This window comes from Aptenodytes forsteri, unplaced genomic scaffold, assembly GCF_000699145.1.
Source record: "Aptenodytes forsteri isolate BGI_AS27 unplaced genomic scaffold, ASM69914v1 Scaffold65, whole genome shotgun sequence".
In the NCBI taxonomy this organism is placed as follows: domain Eukaryota; kingdom Metazoa; phylum Chordata; class Aves; order Sphenisciformes; family Spheniscidae; genus Aptenodytes; species Aptenodytes forsteri.
Window position 1 is genome coordinate 7,286,766 of NW_008795127.1, and position 12,916 is coordinate 7,299,681.

Below are 12,916 nucleotides of genomic sequence, written 5' to 3' on the forward strand. Positions count from 1 at the left end.
GAAGTATTTAAAAGACGTGGGTAGATGAGGCTTAGGGACATGGTTTAGTGGGCATGGTGGTGTTGGGTTGATGGTTGGACTCAATGATCTCAGAGGTCTTTTCCAACCTTAATGATTCTATGATTCTAAACAACAGTAATAAATCCATTACCTGCAAATTCAAATGGGCGACAAGCTTCTCATTACTTTTACTTCTCGATTCCAGAGAGATAACCTCATGAGAACGCCCACCATCCAATGCTAGCACTAGGCGTTCTATTTCTTTGTCTCTTAGCTCAACCTTTGAGGGGGGAAAAAAAAAAAGTTCTTTGGTATCTTCTATACCATTTAATAGAACCTTTGATCCATTACCTGCAAATTCAAATGGGCGACAAGCTTCTCATTACTTTTACTTCTCGATTCCAGAGAGATAACCTCATGAGAACGCCCACCATCCAATGCTAGCACTAGGCGTTCTATTTCTTTGTCTCTTAGCTCAACCTTTGAGGGGGGAAAAAAAAAAAGTTCTTTGGTATCTTCTATACCATTTAATAGAACCTTTGTTCAAATAAACACCTATATAACATTTAGTAAAAAGATATGTACCTAATAATGCAATTTTTATCTTTAATATAAATTTTTTTAAAATTCTGGATTTTTCTGAAAAAGTGATTTCTTTGAAAGAAAAATAAATTAATCAAATAGAATTTGTGGAAAAATACCCACAAACCTGAAACAATTCCTACTAGATTATTTTCATTAAGAGAAACCAACAATTTTCATTTAAAGTGAAGTTAATGAATGTTGCAAATTAACCGTCTGAGACTAGCATTTAAATTTAGGGAAAAAGCTTTTACATCAGCTAATTCAGGGACTATTTCAGTCACTGAAAAACAGGGAATACTGGAAGAGGAAAACCAAGACGTGAACCAAAAAAAGAGGATGGTGTCCACTAATCCCCAGATATTGAAAGATGTAACAACATATGAACAATTGATGCAATTCCCTCACTTAAAGATTTATACGTATCTTACCAATCCACTCTAATTAAAATATTGTAAAATCTGTTGTCCATAAATTAACTATCAAAAATTAAAAATTCAAAAAATGTAACCAGTTCAAGCAGTGAAAAATATTATCCTAAGATATCTGTGGATCAAATTACTATTTTGGACCAGTTAATGCTTCTGCACTCAAAAAGCCTACACATACACAAATTCTACTTACGACCCATCAAGTTTAGCTTATTTAATGTAATTTTAATACACAAAATATATCAGCAAAAGCAGCGGGCAAGTATTTTATCATTGCTGCTGTCTCCAAAAGCAGAGGAGAGAAATAGCTCAATGTAGGCAAGTTAGTATTTCACAAGCCCTACGATGTTCTCCCAGTGGGGTTAAAACACAAATTATAATCAAGGTCATTGCAATGGCTACTACAGCCAAATAATAATACAACATCTGTAAACATACCTGTTTGCTATAATTTTTCATTCCACGTTCAGATATCTCCAGCTTTTCCTGTAGCTCTGTTACTTCTGACTGAAGCTCATGAATTCTAAAATGTACCAATATACTGTTTATGTGGATTCATGGAAGAATCTCATATATGCAACAATTCAATATTAGTATTTTCTCTTTGCTCCTGAACATAAATATTTCACAAAAAAATAGTTTTGTTCATACAAAAATATTAATGCAGAAGCCATTGTTTGAGATATTGTAGTGGGTTGACCTTGGCTGGCTGCCAGACCCCCACCCAGCTGCTCTCTCACTCCCCCTCTTCAACAGGATTGGGGAGAAAATAAGATGAAAAAGCTCATGGGTCAAGATAAAGACAGGGAGATCATTTACCAATTACTGTCACGAACAACACAGACTCGACTTGGGGAAAATTAATTTATCATCAATTAAAAATAGAGTAGGATGGTGAGAAACAAAGACAAACTAAAAACACCTTTTCCCCACCCTCTGCTGTTTTCCAAGCTCAACTTCACTGCTTCACTTCTGACTCTTACACCTCCCCCCTACTCCAAGTGGTGCAGCAGGGATGGGGGATGGGAGCTGTGGTCGCAGCTTTGCTGCTCCTTCCTCCTCACTGTTCCCCTGTTCCAGCGTGGGGTCCCTCCCATGGGATACAGTCCTTCATGAACTGCTCCAGCATGGGTCATCTCCACACGGTACAGTCCTTCAGGAGCAGACTGCTCCACCATGGGTCTCTCACAGGCCACAGGTCCTGCCAGAAAACCTGCTCCTGCGTGTCCTCCTCTCCACGAGCTGCAGTTCCTGCCAGGAGCCTGCTCCACGGGCTGCAGCTTCCTTCAGGGTATATCCACTTGCTCCAGCATGGGGTCCTCCACGGGCTACAGCGCGAATATCTGCTCTGATATGGTGCTCTCCTCCAGAGGCTGCACGGACAACCTGCATCACCATGGTCTTCTCCACGGGCTGCAGAGGAATCTCTGCCCCCTCCTTCTTCACTGACCTTGGTGTCTGCAGGGGTGTTTCTCTCATTTTTCTTACTCCTCCCTCTCACTGCTGCGGCACAGCATTGTTTTTCACCCTTTCTTAAATACATTTCCACAGGGAGCTTGGCTGATGGACTCAGCTGTGACCCATGGTGGGTCTGTTTTGAAGCCAGATGGAACTGGCTGTGTCCAGCACAGGGTAGCCGCTGGTCTCTTCTTGGAGAGATCACCCCTGCAGTCCCCCCGCTGCCAACACCTTGCCATGTAAACTCTCTACAGATATATTCTAAATAAGAAAAAAAGAATTGACTTGAACCTTTCATAATACAGGTTCCCAAGCCAAAAATAGTATTACAAGAATATTTTAGTCTTCCAAAATAAATAGGAAAAATCAGTTTACTCCTATGCAAAACATTACACCTAGCTTTTTTCCAGAATACCCAATCTAAAATTAGTTATAACAGTAAAACCAGTATAGAAATCTTAAGAGAAGTCCTTTAAGGAAATAAGCAGCTTATTAAATATCCATTGCAACTTTGTCACAGGCAGTGCCGTCAATCGCTACGCAAAATCCTATTTTGTTTGAAGCAAATTTGAAAGGCAGAAGGAGGGTGGGGGTTGGAAAAAAATCACAGCAGATATTTAACACCTATACTTCAAAATTTAAAAGTTCTTTAGATTACCGATTATCAGCCACCTGAAGAAGGTCTGCGATATAAGGGTCCTCTGGCTGAGGAACTGGATAGGCACTAACACCTGATGGAGGGACAGGCTGGTCTATCTGCATGCGTTGACGCCTGAAGGGAATGCTTCTTTTTCTGCCACCTAAAAGCCCAAACCCAAACGCCTATTACTTGGAGTTAAAGCAAGGGAATCTTCTTCTTTAATACAAATGAAATTTCCTATTTATTCCACTGCTTCTGAACTGGCACGTTTCACCATTTTAATCTTACTCTAGTAAGTTGATAAAATTCGTACATTCTAGACAACACCATTCTTGCAGGTTAGTATCAGCAAGTTCAGTTTTATAATAAGGAAACATGCAAAGTTCAGTATAAGTAATTTTCCCCCCAGTGTTTAAGACCCTAAATGTTCTACAGTTCAAACTTGTTGACTCTGTTAGTGATTTACCTTACTAAAAAAGCTAAAATAAAACATCACAAAAGACATTTTGATTTCACATTTAAGAACTATTTTATGACTGAACTAACCTCTGCATTGTTTAGTAATGCTTTTTTTCCTTCTATCCTATTGTCATTCCAGTGAATGAATATCGTAAGCATATCAAGCAGAGTAGGTTATTCACTTGCATGGTAACATTATATTAAAAACAAAGCAAAACATAGTATTATTTCCAGAGGGAAAAATTACTCTTCATCACATGATTAAATAAGAACATACAATATTTGATGATGTAGTATAGAAAAATCCCAGAAGACTGGTGACCAAGGGGCAAGTATGCAGAAAGACAGACAAAAGTGTAACATGGCATCTTTGAAGTGAAGGACATGAAATGCAGAAAGGTGTGGGAAAAGAGAGAGGAATTTTAATTTCACCTAACTACCTATTACTTTCCCTCAGATGCCAAAAATACATAGGTAATTCAATGACTTGGAAAGAAAAGACAATTTCAAAATTTCACAAAATACTTCTCACTATTTTCCTTAGCTTGAAAAAAAATTAAGAAAAAGGAAACCTGGAGAAAGAAATTAACCTGAAAGTAACGTCCAGAACATTTTAAGTTATCAAAAAGCCCTTTAAATACTGTAAGTCTTCAGACAGTTGGAATATTTATTTGTAGACATATTTTGCATCTTGCTACTTTTAGATCTTGGTTACAAAAATCTGAATTAGTCACTTACACATCATCAATTAGCTGTCAAAAAGATTCAAGTGTCAAACAACCTGCCTCTGACTAAATTAGGTGCAGCATTAAAAAAATAAAAACAGCTGTTGATTAACAGTGCTTTCCAGTCACATTTTAACTTTATAGTCTTCTATTGAATCTAAGTTTGTATTCAAATTTGTCCCTAACACAAGTGATGTGCTAATGAAACTTCTTCCATACAGAGAAAAAGACTGAATTCAGAGCCAAAACTTTCAAAAGGTAATGTTACTCTATTGGATGGTTATTTTACTGTAGTAACTTCTCTTCCTAGAGGACAAAAAGATATTATGTTCTGAAGAGCCAAAAAAAGCCCAGAGAAAAGTTAAAATATCTGTGATTATTTACACTCACCAGGTGTTTGCACCACTGCTTGCAGATTCTTCTCCTGAAGCTGCTGAATTTTTTCAGTCTTGGCTTTGTTCTCTTTTTCTAGCATTTTAATTTTATGTACGTATTGGTTATTCAGAAATTTCAAGTCAGCCGTTTCATGTTCAACCCTCCTTAAGGAGGCTTTCAAATCTTCAAGGGAGAGAAAAATCAATATTATCTTTCTTATTCATTATTATTTTCCCTAGTAGCACCAAAATAGGCATAAAGAGAATCCTATATTCTTTTTCCATAACATGAAATTTTCAAATACACATACGTATGTGTATATATGTACACACAAACACACAAAAATATGTATTTATACATGTTATACAAACAAAACCCCTTTGTAGAATAAAGGCACATTTAACAGTAGTATTTAATTTTAAATTAAGAACTAGCACTTCAAGGTATGAAAGTAGATGTTAAAAAGTTCTAACATTTTCATGTTTGATTAAAACAATGATTTGCAGGACCTCAGAAGCTTTTTAACTACAAAAGAAATGTCTGTGCATGAGCCTTAATTCATTAAAGGCACCAAAGTCAATGACCACTCACACTCACGTATAAGTACAGATAAATGAATCTGCAGATCAAGGATTTGGCCGCAATTTTATTTTGGCACGGAAGGATTAAAAAAAAGTATCATAATTTTTATATTACCTTTAACATGACGATCAGATTGCTCTTTCAGTTTTAGTATTTCTAAATGTAGTTCATTATTTTCCCTGGTAAGTTTAGCATTCTCTGTTTTATAAGGTTCCAAAATAGCATCATAATTGCTGCATTCTTTTTCAGTTTTTCCAGCAGATAACTTTGCACTGCGCAAGCTCTCAGTTGTATGAACTAGGTCACTAGACTAAAGCAGCATCACACATGTTAGAAACGTTATCAGCCTTTACACTGCAGATGCAAATATTTATTATGACCTGAGAAACAAAACGCTTTCCCTGAGACCATGTTAACTGTAGAACAAATGGGTTCAAAGGCAATGAGAACATTCATGTAAGAAAAAACGAAAGACAGGAACCATTCACTTAAAAAAAAGTAAATAGGAAAGGGCAGGACAAATATAAAAAAATAAAGATATTCAGAAAGCGTATCAGGAGTTTACACCTGATAATTCAATTTAAATAAAAAAGTGAGATATTCAAAATTGGCAAGATGATTTTTTCCTCCAAGCACTATGTAAGTTGTAGCACTACCTACCACAGAAGAAACTTGAAGAATTAAAAAGGCCAGAAGGTTACTAGTATTTATATGGAGACCAAAAGCTCCACAAGAGAGATTAGTGGTAATTAGTTATAAACATTTTTGTGAAAATAATATCAAAGACAGTTATTGAGAGATTAAACCTATCTGTTAAGACACCAGAATGAGACAATGTTGAAGGCAGATTACTCCACTTCTGCTTACCTGTGGTTCTTCCATCTGTATTAGATGCTAGAGAGCAATAGAACCAGAATACCTACATTTGTATGTTTAGCCAAATATAACTGGATGACTATGGAAATACTACGCTCATAATCACATCAAAGCCATGAAATGGCAGATATATTAAGGAGGTCACCTGAAAATTTGTTCTTCTTCTGTTATGTGTCCTGTAAAAACTGCAGAGATAGCAGATTTAAACTTCTCCAAATGAGACCATAAAAACGGAGCTGTGAATGTTTTATTTTAAGTCACAGTACAGGCAACAGGGATTATTTTTTATACAAACAGTTATAAGGGTGTGTCCTTTAAGCACATATTAAGTGACTATTCTTGGCTCTCTTATGAGGTTAGAAAAGTTGAATTTTTGTAGACCATAGATCCTTAGAAACAATTCTACTGAATTAAATGAAATCTTAAGATGTTCTCATCACTTAAGCAAACCCATTTGACTTCATCATACACGGGAACTGAATGTTAGCCCTGAAATAACATTGCTTGAAAATAATCTTCAGACTAAGCATTCTCCCTTGTATGTCAAAAATCAAACAATACCTACTACATGATTACTATGTTTTTTTTATGAATCTCCTTTTGAATACCTAAAAAGCTTTTCCACCAAAGGTAAACTCTCCACTCCCAACGGTTGCCGATAGCCCAGCTGATCTAGACGTTTCCTGAGATTAATGAACCTTCGCTCTGCAGTTGTAGTCATTGTAAACACACCTCCAAAGCAGCTTTTGTCACAGTCAAGAAAAATAGGACACCTGCAAAAGATTGTCTGTTACAGCATTTGTCCTTTAAAGAAGGAATAATATAGAAAAAAGTAATGGAAAAACCATTTTTTGTGTAGGAAATACAGTGCATAAGCATGTCCTTAAAATTTAAGTAAACCAAAAGAGAATCATAGAGCAACTAAAAGGTTTTGAACTTACTTATATATTTCTTTAAAAAGAAATATTTGCCTTGGCAATTAGTCTTCTCTTTCCTAACATCTTAGAGTACGAACATAAATTTTTCTTTCCGGTATGTAAGAACTGAACTCTGAAAAGATCTTTCTGCGGGAAGACTAAGAAGTAGATTCCGATTTTTTTGAATCACGGTCATCATGGTATCTTCCACAATGCAAACTGACAGATTATTCTCAAAACCCCCATATACGTCTGTCTTTCATATATAAATCTTACTTTCAAAGTTTACAAGACAGTACTTAACATAACTTATGCCAACCATTTGTAAAATTGCATAAAATGTGTAAAACTTTAAAGACAGATTAACTTTGAACATCTTTTTTCTATGAGGGAAAACAAGAAAGAAAAAAACCATCGGTGTACTATAGTCCTACCTGCATCATTTTCTGGAAAATACAGTTGAAGGATCAGAGGGGTTTTTTTCTTTTGGCTGATTAGTTATCTTTTTATTACTAACCTGATCTAAAAGGGGCTGGATCAGCACTACTGTATCTGAATCCAGATGAGAATTTTGGTTTTGCCATGTACATTTGAGGGAGGAAGAATTTTTACATCATTATGTCCTTCTGGATTTAGAGATAGAATGAGAAAAAAAAATGGAATACTAAAGTTGATGCTCCTCAATATGAGAAAACATCTCTTAAATAGTTAGAAATATTTTTGAAAAACAGTTATTTCTGTAAAACTTTTTCCCTCACATTTCTTCAGAAGTTTCAGTATTAACCTACTGGCTGCAAAGACCGCAGCAGCCAAACCACCAATCCAAGGAAGCGTTGTTTGCATCTCGGGGATAGAAGACAGATATCATTTAAACCATGCTGTTTCACGATCCCCCATCCCCCAAAAAGATATTAAATAAATATATGCAGGTACTTGAAAATAAAATTATTTATGAATAATAAAATGAGAAAACATGCAAGTTTCTCTCATGTCTGAGGCTGGAAAGTAAGATTTCATCTGATTGTATCAAAACACTACAAATAAGTCTAGCAACGGGACTGTGGTTGCCAGGTACTGCTCCACAGATGAGAGAAAATCACCAGTCTTATGAGCACAGCATCTGTTCCAGGTACTGCCAAAATATTTGTTTGAAGAGGTTCAGGATGTTGAGATATTAACTAGGCAATGGCCCAGAGAACAATCCCTTACATATCGTACTGGGATGGTTGAAGGAGGAGGAGGCGCACTTCCTTCCGCTAAATGGTAACTGTCAATGTACTAAGTGGAAGTCAATGTATTAATGTACACTAAATGCCATGCATTCTCCTTTGGCAGCAAAAGATTAAAGCTAAAAGCGATGAGACCTTGGTATTTCTGCATTAATGTTGAGGATTCTGTGTTGAATTCAGAAAAACAGTGATTGCGTTACTGCGTCTAGAGTTAGTCTCAGGAATACATCTTGTATTACTACAGAAGTAAGCTGATAACTCGTTGTTTGCATCTCATCTAAAGGGGATAGAAGACAGATATCATTTAAACCATGCTGTTTCACGATCCCCCAGATTTTAAAAAGATATTAAATAAATATATGCAGGTACTTGAAAATAAAATTATTTATGAATAATAAAATGAGAAAACATGCAAGTTTCTCTCATGTCTGAGGCTGGAAAGTAAGGTTTGATCTGATTGTATCAAAACACTACAAATAAGTCTAGCAACGGGACTGTGGTTGCCAGGTACTGCTCCACAGATGAGAGAAAATCACCAGTCTTATGAGCACAGCATCTGTTCCAGGTACTGCCAAAATATTTGTTTGAAGAGGTTCAGGATGTTGAGATATTAACTAGGCAATGGCCCAGAGAACAATCCCTTACATATCGTACTGGGATGGTTGAAGGAGGAGGAGGTGCACTTCCTTCCACTAAATGGTAACTGTCAATGTACTAAGTGGAAGTCAATGTATTAATGTACACTAAATGCCATGCATTCTCCTTTGGCAGCAAAAGATTAAAGCTAAAAGCGATGAGACCTTGGTATTTCTGCATTAATGTTGAGGATTCTGTGTTGAATTCAGAAAAACAGTGATTGCGTTACTGCGTCTAGAGTTAGTCTCAGGAATACATCTTGTATTACTACAGAAGTAAGCTGATAACTCTTGAGTCCAGCTTCTCCTTAAGAAGAACCATATCAGTTAAAAGGATTACATTAGTTTAAAATCATTCATCAGACTTGATTTAATAGCTTGTGTTTTGGAAAGAGAAAGGATTTTTCTACTAATCATATTGAGAAAGTTTTACATAAGAAACATCAAGAACAAAACTGTGTCACAGCTTGTAAGAGAATAAAGTTTTTCTACAGTAACCGTGGAGAAAATAAATGGACAGAGGTTAGCACTCCAGTAACTGTGCCTAGGAAGTAGATGCAGGATCTTGCTAAATCACTGCAATGAACATTTAAGTGAGGTATAGTTACCTAAACATGCTCTAATATTGAGAGGTACCAACAGCTTTCTAGTTGAATCACTCTCCTTCCCAAAGACTGGGAATTTTTAATTCAAGACATTATTGAGCCACATCTGATCCCAAATTAGTCCAGGAAATGAGTAGTTGGAGTATAGGTCCAAAAGATGTCCAGGAATGAAAGTAAGAAGAAGAACTGGGGGTTGTTATTTCAGAGAGCTTAACACAGATATTAAAGTCTTCAAAGACAATAATCATTGTATGCTCTTTGCTGGAAAGAAATTATGTGTCAGTAATTCCAGACCTCTGACATTACAGACAACCCTAGCATAAATCTCATATCCTAAACTTAAAGTCTATCACTAGTCTTATCATGACATCAAAAAGTATCTAGTAACTTCTCCATCAGGAAAATTTGGTTTTCTGGAAATATAAAATGAATATATGAACTGCCGTACTGATTCCATTGAATCCAAGATCAGTCTGACCCAACACCCCGTGTCTTTGAGTGTTGCCACAGCAAGAGTAAAAGGGATAAAAAACATGAGCCAAATCTTACTCCTACGTACCTTCTCTTTCTATAAGCCTATAGTGGAGGGACTTGATGGGCCTGAAGTTGAACTTAAATCATCATAATAGTACCTGACAGACCTTTCTTAGACATGTCTAATCGTTTTCTTGACTCTTTTGCACTTTTACATCGAAATAGCCTGTGGCAATGAATTCCTGAGTTTATGTTCTACTTTTCCAGGCCTACAGTTAAATTCATGTCTATGTGCGTCCCCCCCTTTTTTTTCTTTTAATTGTAAGACGTACTAAATAACCATTCCTTGTTCATGCTTTCAGTCATTGATGATGGCATCTTTCGCAAATCTATTTTCCAAAATTTCCTAGTAGCTTGTACAGCTTTGTCCCTTTTCCCTGCTTTTTCTGAGATTGAGATCACTCTGAGCAGCCATACAGCAGCCATAAAGATTCTTTGCTGTAGCCTTCATTATTCATGATTCCTAAGTTATCATTTGCCTTTCTGATTGCTCTAAAGCATCAATTAGATGCATTCACAGTGACACTAACATCTCTTTTTCTGAGCAGTAACTGCAACTTTAGAGCCCATGATGTGTATTACTTTGCCTTTATTAACACTGTTCCTTAACTCCCACTTTATTACTCAGTCCAGTGATACTCTTCTGCAACCCTTGGACTGCTCTTAACACATGCATATAATGAGCAAATTTTGTCCCTTGCTGTTTAACCCATTCTTTCAGATCTCTGATCAGTGTTAAACAGCAGAAAATTTTCTGCACGTTCACATTCACAGAAAGGGTAGTACTTTCTACCCTTTCTTTTAACCACTTAGTGAGCTACTAAATGACCTTTTCTCCGTTTCTGAAAAAGACCTGCTTTCTTAAAAGCCTTTAGTAAAGAACCTTCTCAAAAGCTTTTTGGAAATCCAAGTTTTCTACATCACCTCTTACCCAGTCAACTCAATCCAGAATATCCTTTTCTTCAAAGAAACTTAATAGCCTTATGAATCATGATTGAGTCATGATAAAAGGTATGTTGAACTTACTAGATTTGCAAAGTACTGGAAAGCACTCTTAACAACTTTGGTATTTCCCATGAGATAGGCTACGTTAGCTGCATAAATAGTTCACATCATTCATTATCTAAATATTTTATGTAATTTAGTGCCACTAGGAAGAAAATATAATTTCCATTTTAGATGAAAAAAATCAGATAAACAAACAAAAAAGGGAAAATTAAATGGCACTTCAAATCAGGCATTTCCAGACAAGGATTTATCAAGATGTCTAAATGATTGCATCTTTCAGTTATTCACAGAAGAGATATTCAGAGCCAATAGCCTCATTTTTTGTTCCCCCTTGGTTCACGAAGACTGCTAAAGAGACAACTTTCATGTGCTTCATTTTGTGACATGCCTGGATGGTTTTGAGCAGTCTTTTGATGACCTAGGTGTTTATGAAATAGACATATTTAGCACTTATAAACTGTTCCCTATTGTTCTAAGTCACCAATGACTGAAATTGAACATTGGCATGAAAGATGGGCAATAATGGAACTTCAAATCCAGTTCCTTTAGGCTATAAGTATAGAATCAATTTGCATAAAATTGTGTGAAAGAAGCAATGTTAACAGGTATTAGACTAACCATTACAGGTGGAATACGAAACAGAAAAGCTTTAGCACATTGAAGCCCTCCTTTCAGTCTGGAAACAATGCAGCAAAATTCATGGCCAGTATAGGTTAAGAACTGCTCCAGATGCAATACTTGTGTTATCAATAAGAAAACGTAATAATAAAAAAGCAGAGCAAAGATGTATCTTGGCCATGGAAGACATAATACGGTCATTGAGCCATGCGGAAGAAAGATAAAACTACATAGCTGACAATGGAACACGAAGAAATTAGCACAAATTTATATGCTATGAAATCAATTTCTTTATTGAGTCTATAACATTAGCACCAAAGACAATTATGTACCGAAGTTTCCAGACTCAGTTCTGGGAAATACCAAGATGCATTTTTCATTCATCAGGACTGAGATGCTAAAGGCTTTTTTTTTTTGCATGTGTGTGAAATATGTTTACAAAACATCTGTTCCTGTCCTGTAATTACTGGTCACATAGCTCATTCTACTATAAAGAGCTAGTTTTGATTTCACCCAGGTAAAAAAGGCACCTAGTAGACCAACTATTTGACTATAGTAACGCTCTAATACATGCCTCTATACAGTCCACGGACACTGAAGGCTGTGTTGTGAAATGCCGTTACTGCAACGTCATTTTCAAGATACACTGAATGAGCCTGCACTTGTTTTGGCAAAGTCTCCAAGGTTTCCAAGTTGATTTGCTGGGAGTTCACTTCTGACTAGATATTCATACACCACGTTTGCTATGAAGTATCGCCACTTTGCCAACAGAAAGGCAACTCTTGCTCTGGAAAAACAGATTTCTTTTTTGAAAAGAGTCACCAAAACCTGTAAGTTTACATTGCAGTACAAGAAAACCCTATCGATTATGGGCCTGCTCATCACGTATCTCCCCAAACTGGAAGCTTTATAGACCCTTCAGCAACCCCAATCTATACCTACAGAGGGGCAGTCAGTCCCTATTTAAACAGGTTTTTTTACTTTTTCCACCCTCCCTCCAGGTCGGTCTTACCAGACATACCGTTAAAGGCAAATTCTTGCAGGGCGAGCCACTAAGGAGTAGCCGAGATACTTCAGTGAGGCTTCAGCAGAGATGCAGCTCCGGCGGGGAAGCGGGGCTGCAGAGCCCCGAGGGAACGAGAGACCAGCGTGTAGGCCAGACGCTGGGGGAGGCTGCCCAGGCTAACCTGCGCTCCCCAGGGGCAGAACAGACGGAAGCGGCCCAGCGCCACGCTGTCCTCA

General features: G+C 36.9%; 1 protein-coding gene across 1 annotated transcript in view; it reads right to left on the reverse strand.

Annotated features, from left to right (window-relative positions):
• Window positions 1-6,849, reverse strand: part of CEP135 (centrosomal protein 135) — a 34,082-nt gene extending 27,233 nt beyond the window's left edge. The window contains exons 1-6 of the mRNA XM_019471555.1: window positions 6,737-6,849; window positions 5,367-5,557; window positions 4,686-4,853; window positions 3,130-3,271; window positions 1,452-1,536; window positions 352-480 (exon numbers count right to left, since the gene is read on the reverse strand). Coding sequence (XP_019327100.1) covers window positions 352-480; window positions 1,452-1,536; window positions 3,130-3,271; window positions 4,686-4,853; window positions 5,367-5,557; window positions 6,737-6,849 — 828 coding nt within the window. The remainder of the gene's footprint in view (window positions 1-351; window positions 481-1,451; window positions 1,537-3,129; window positions 3,272-4,685; window positions 4,854-5,366; window positions 5,558-6,736) is intronic.
• Between the last annotated feature and the right edge of the window lie 6,067 nt (window positions 6,850-12,916).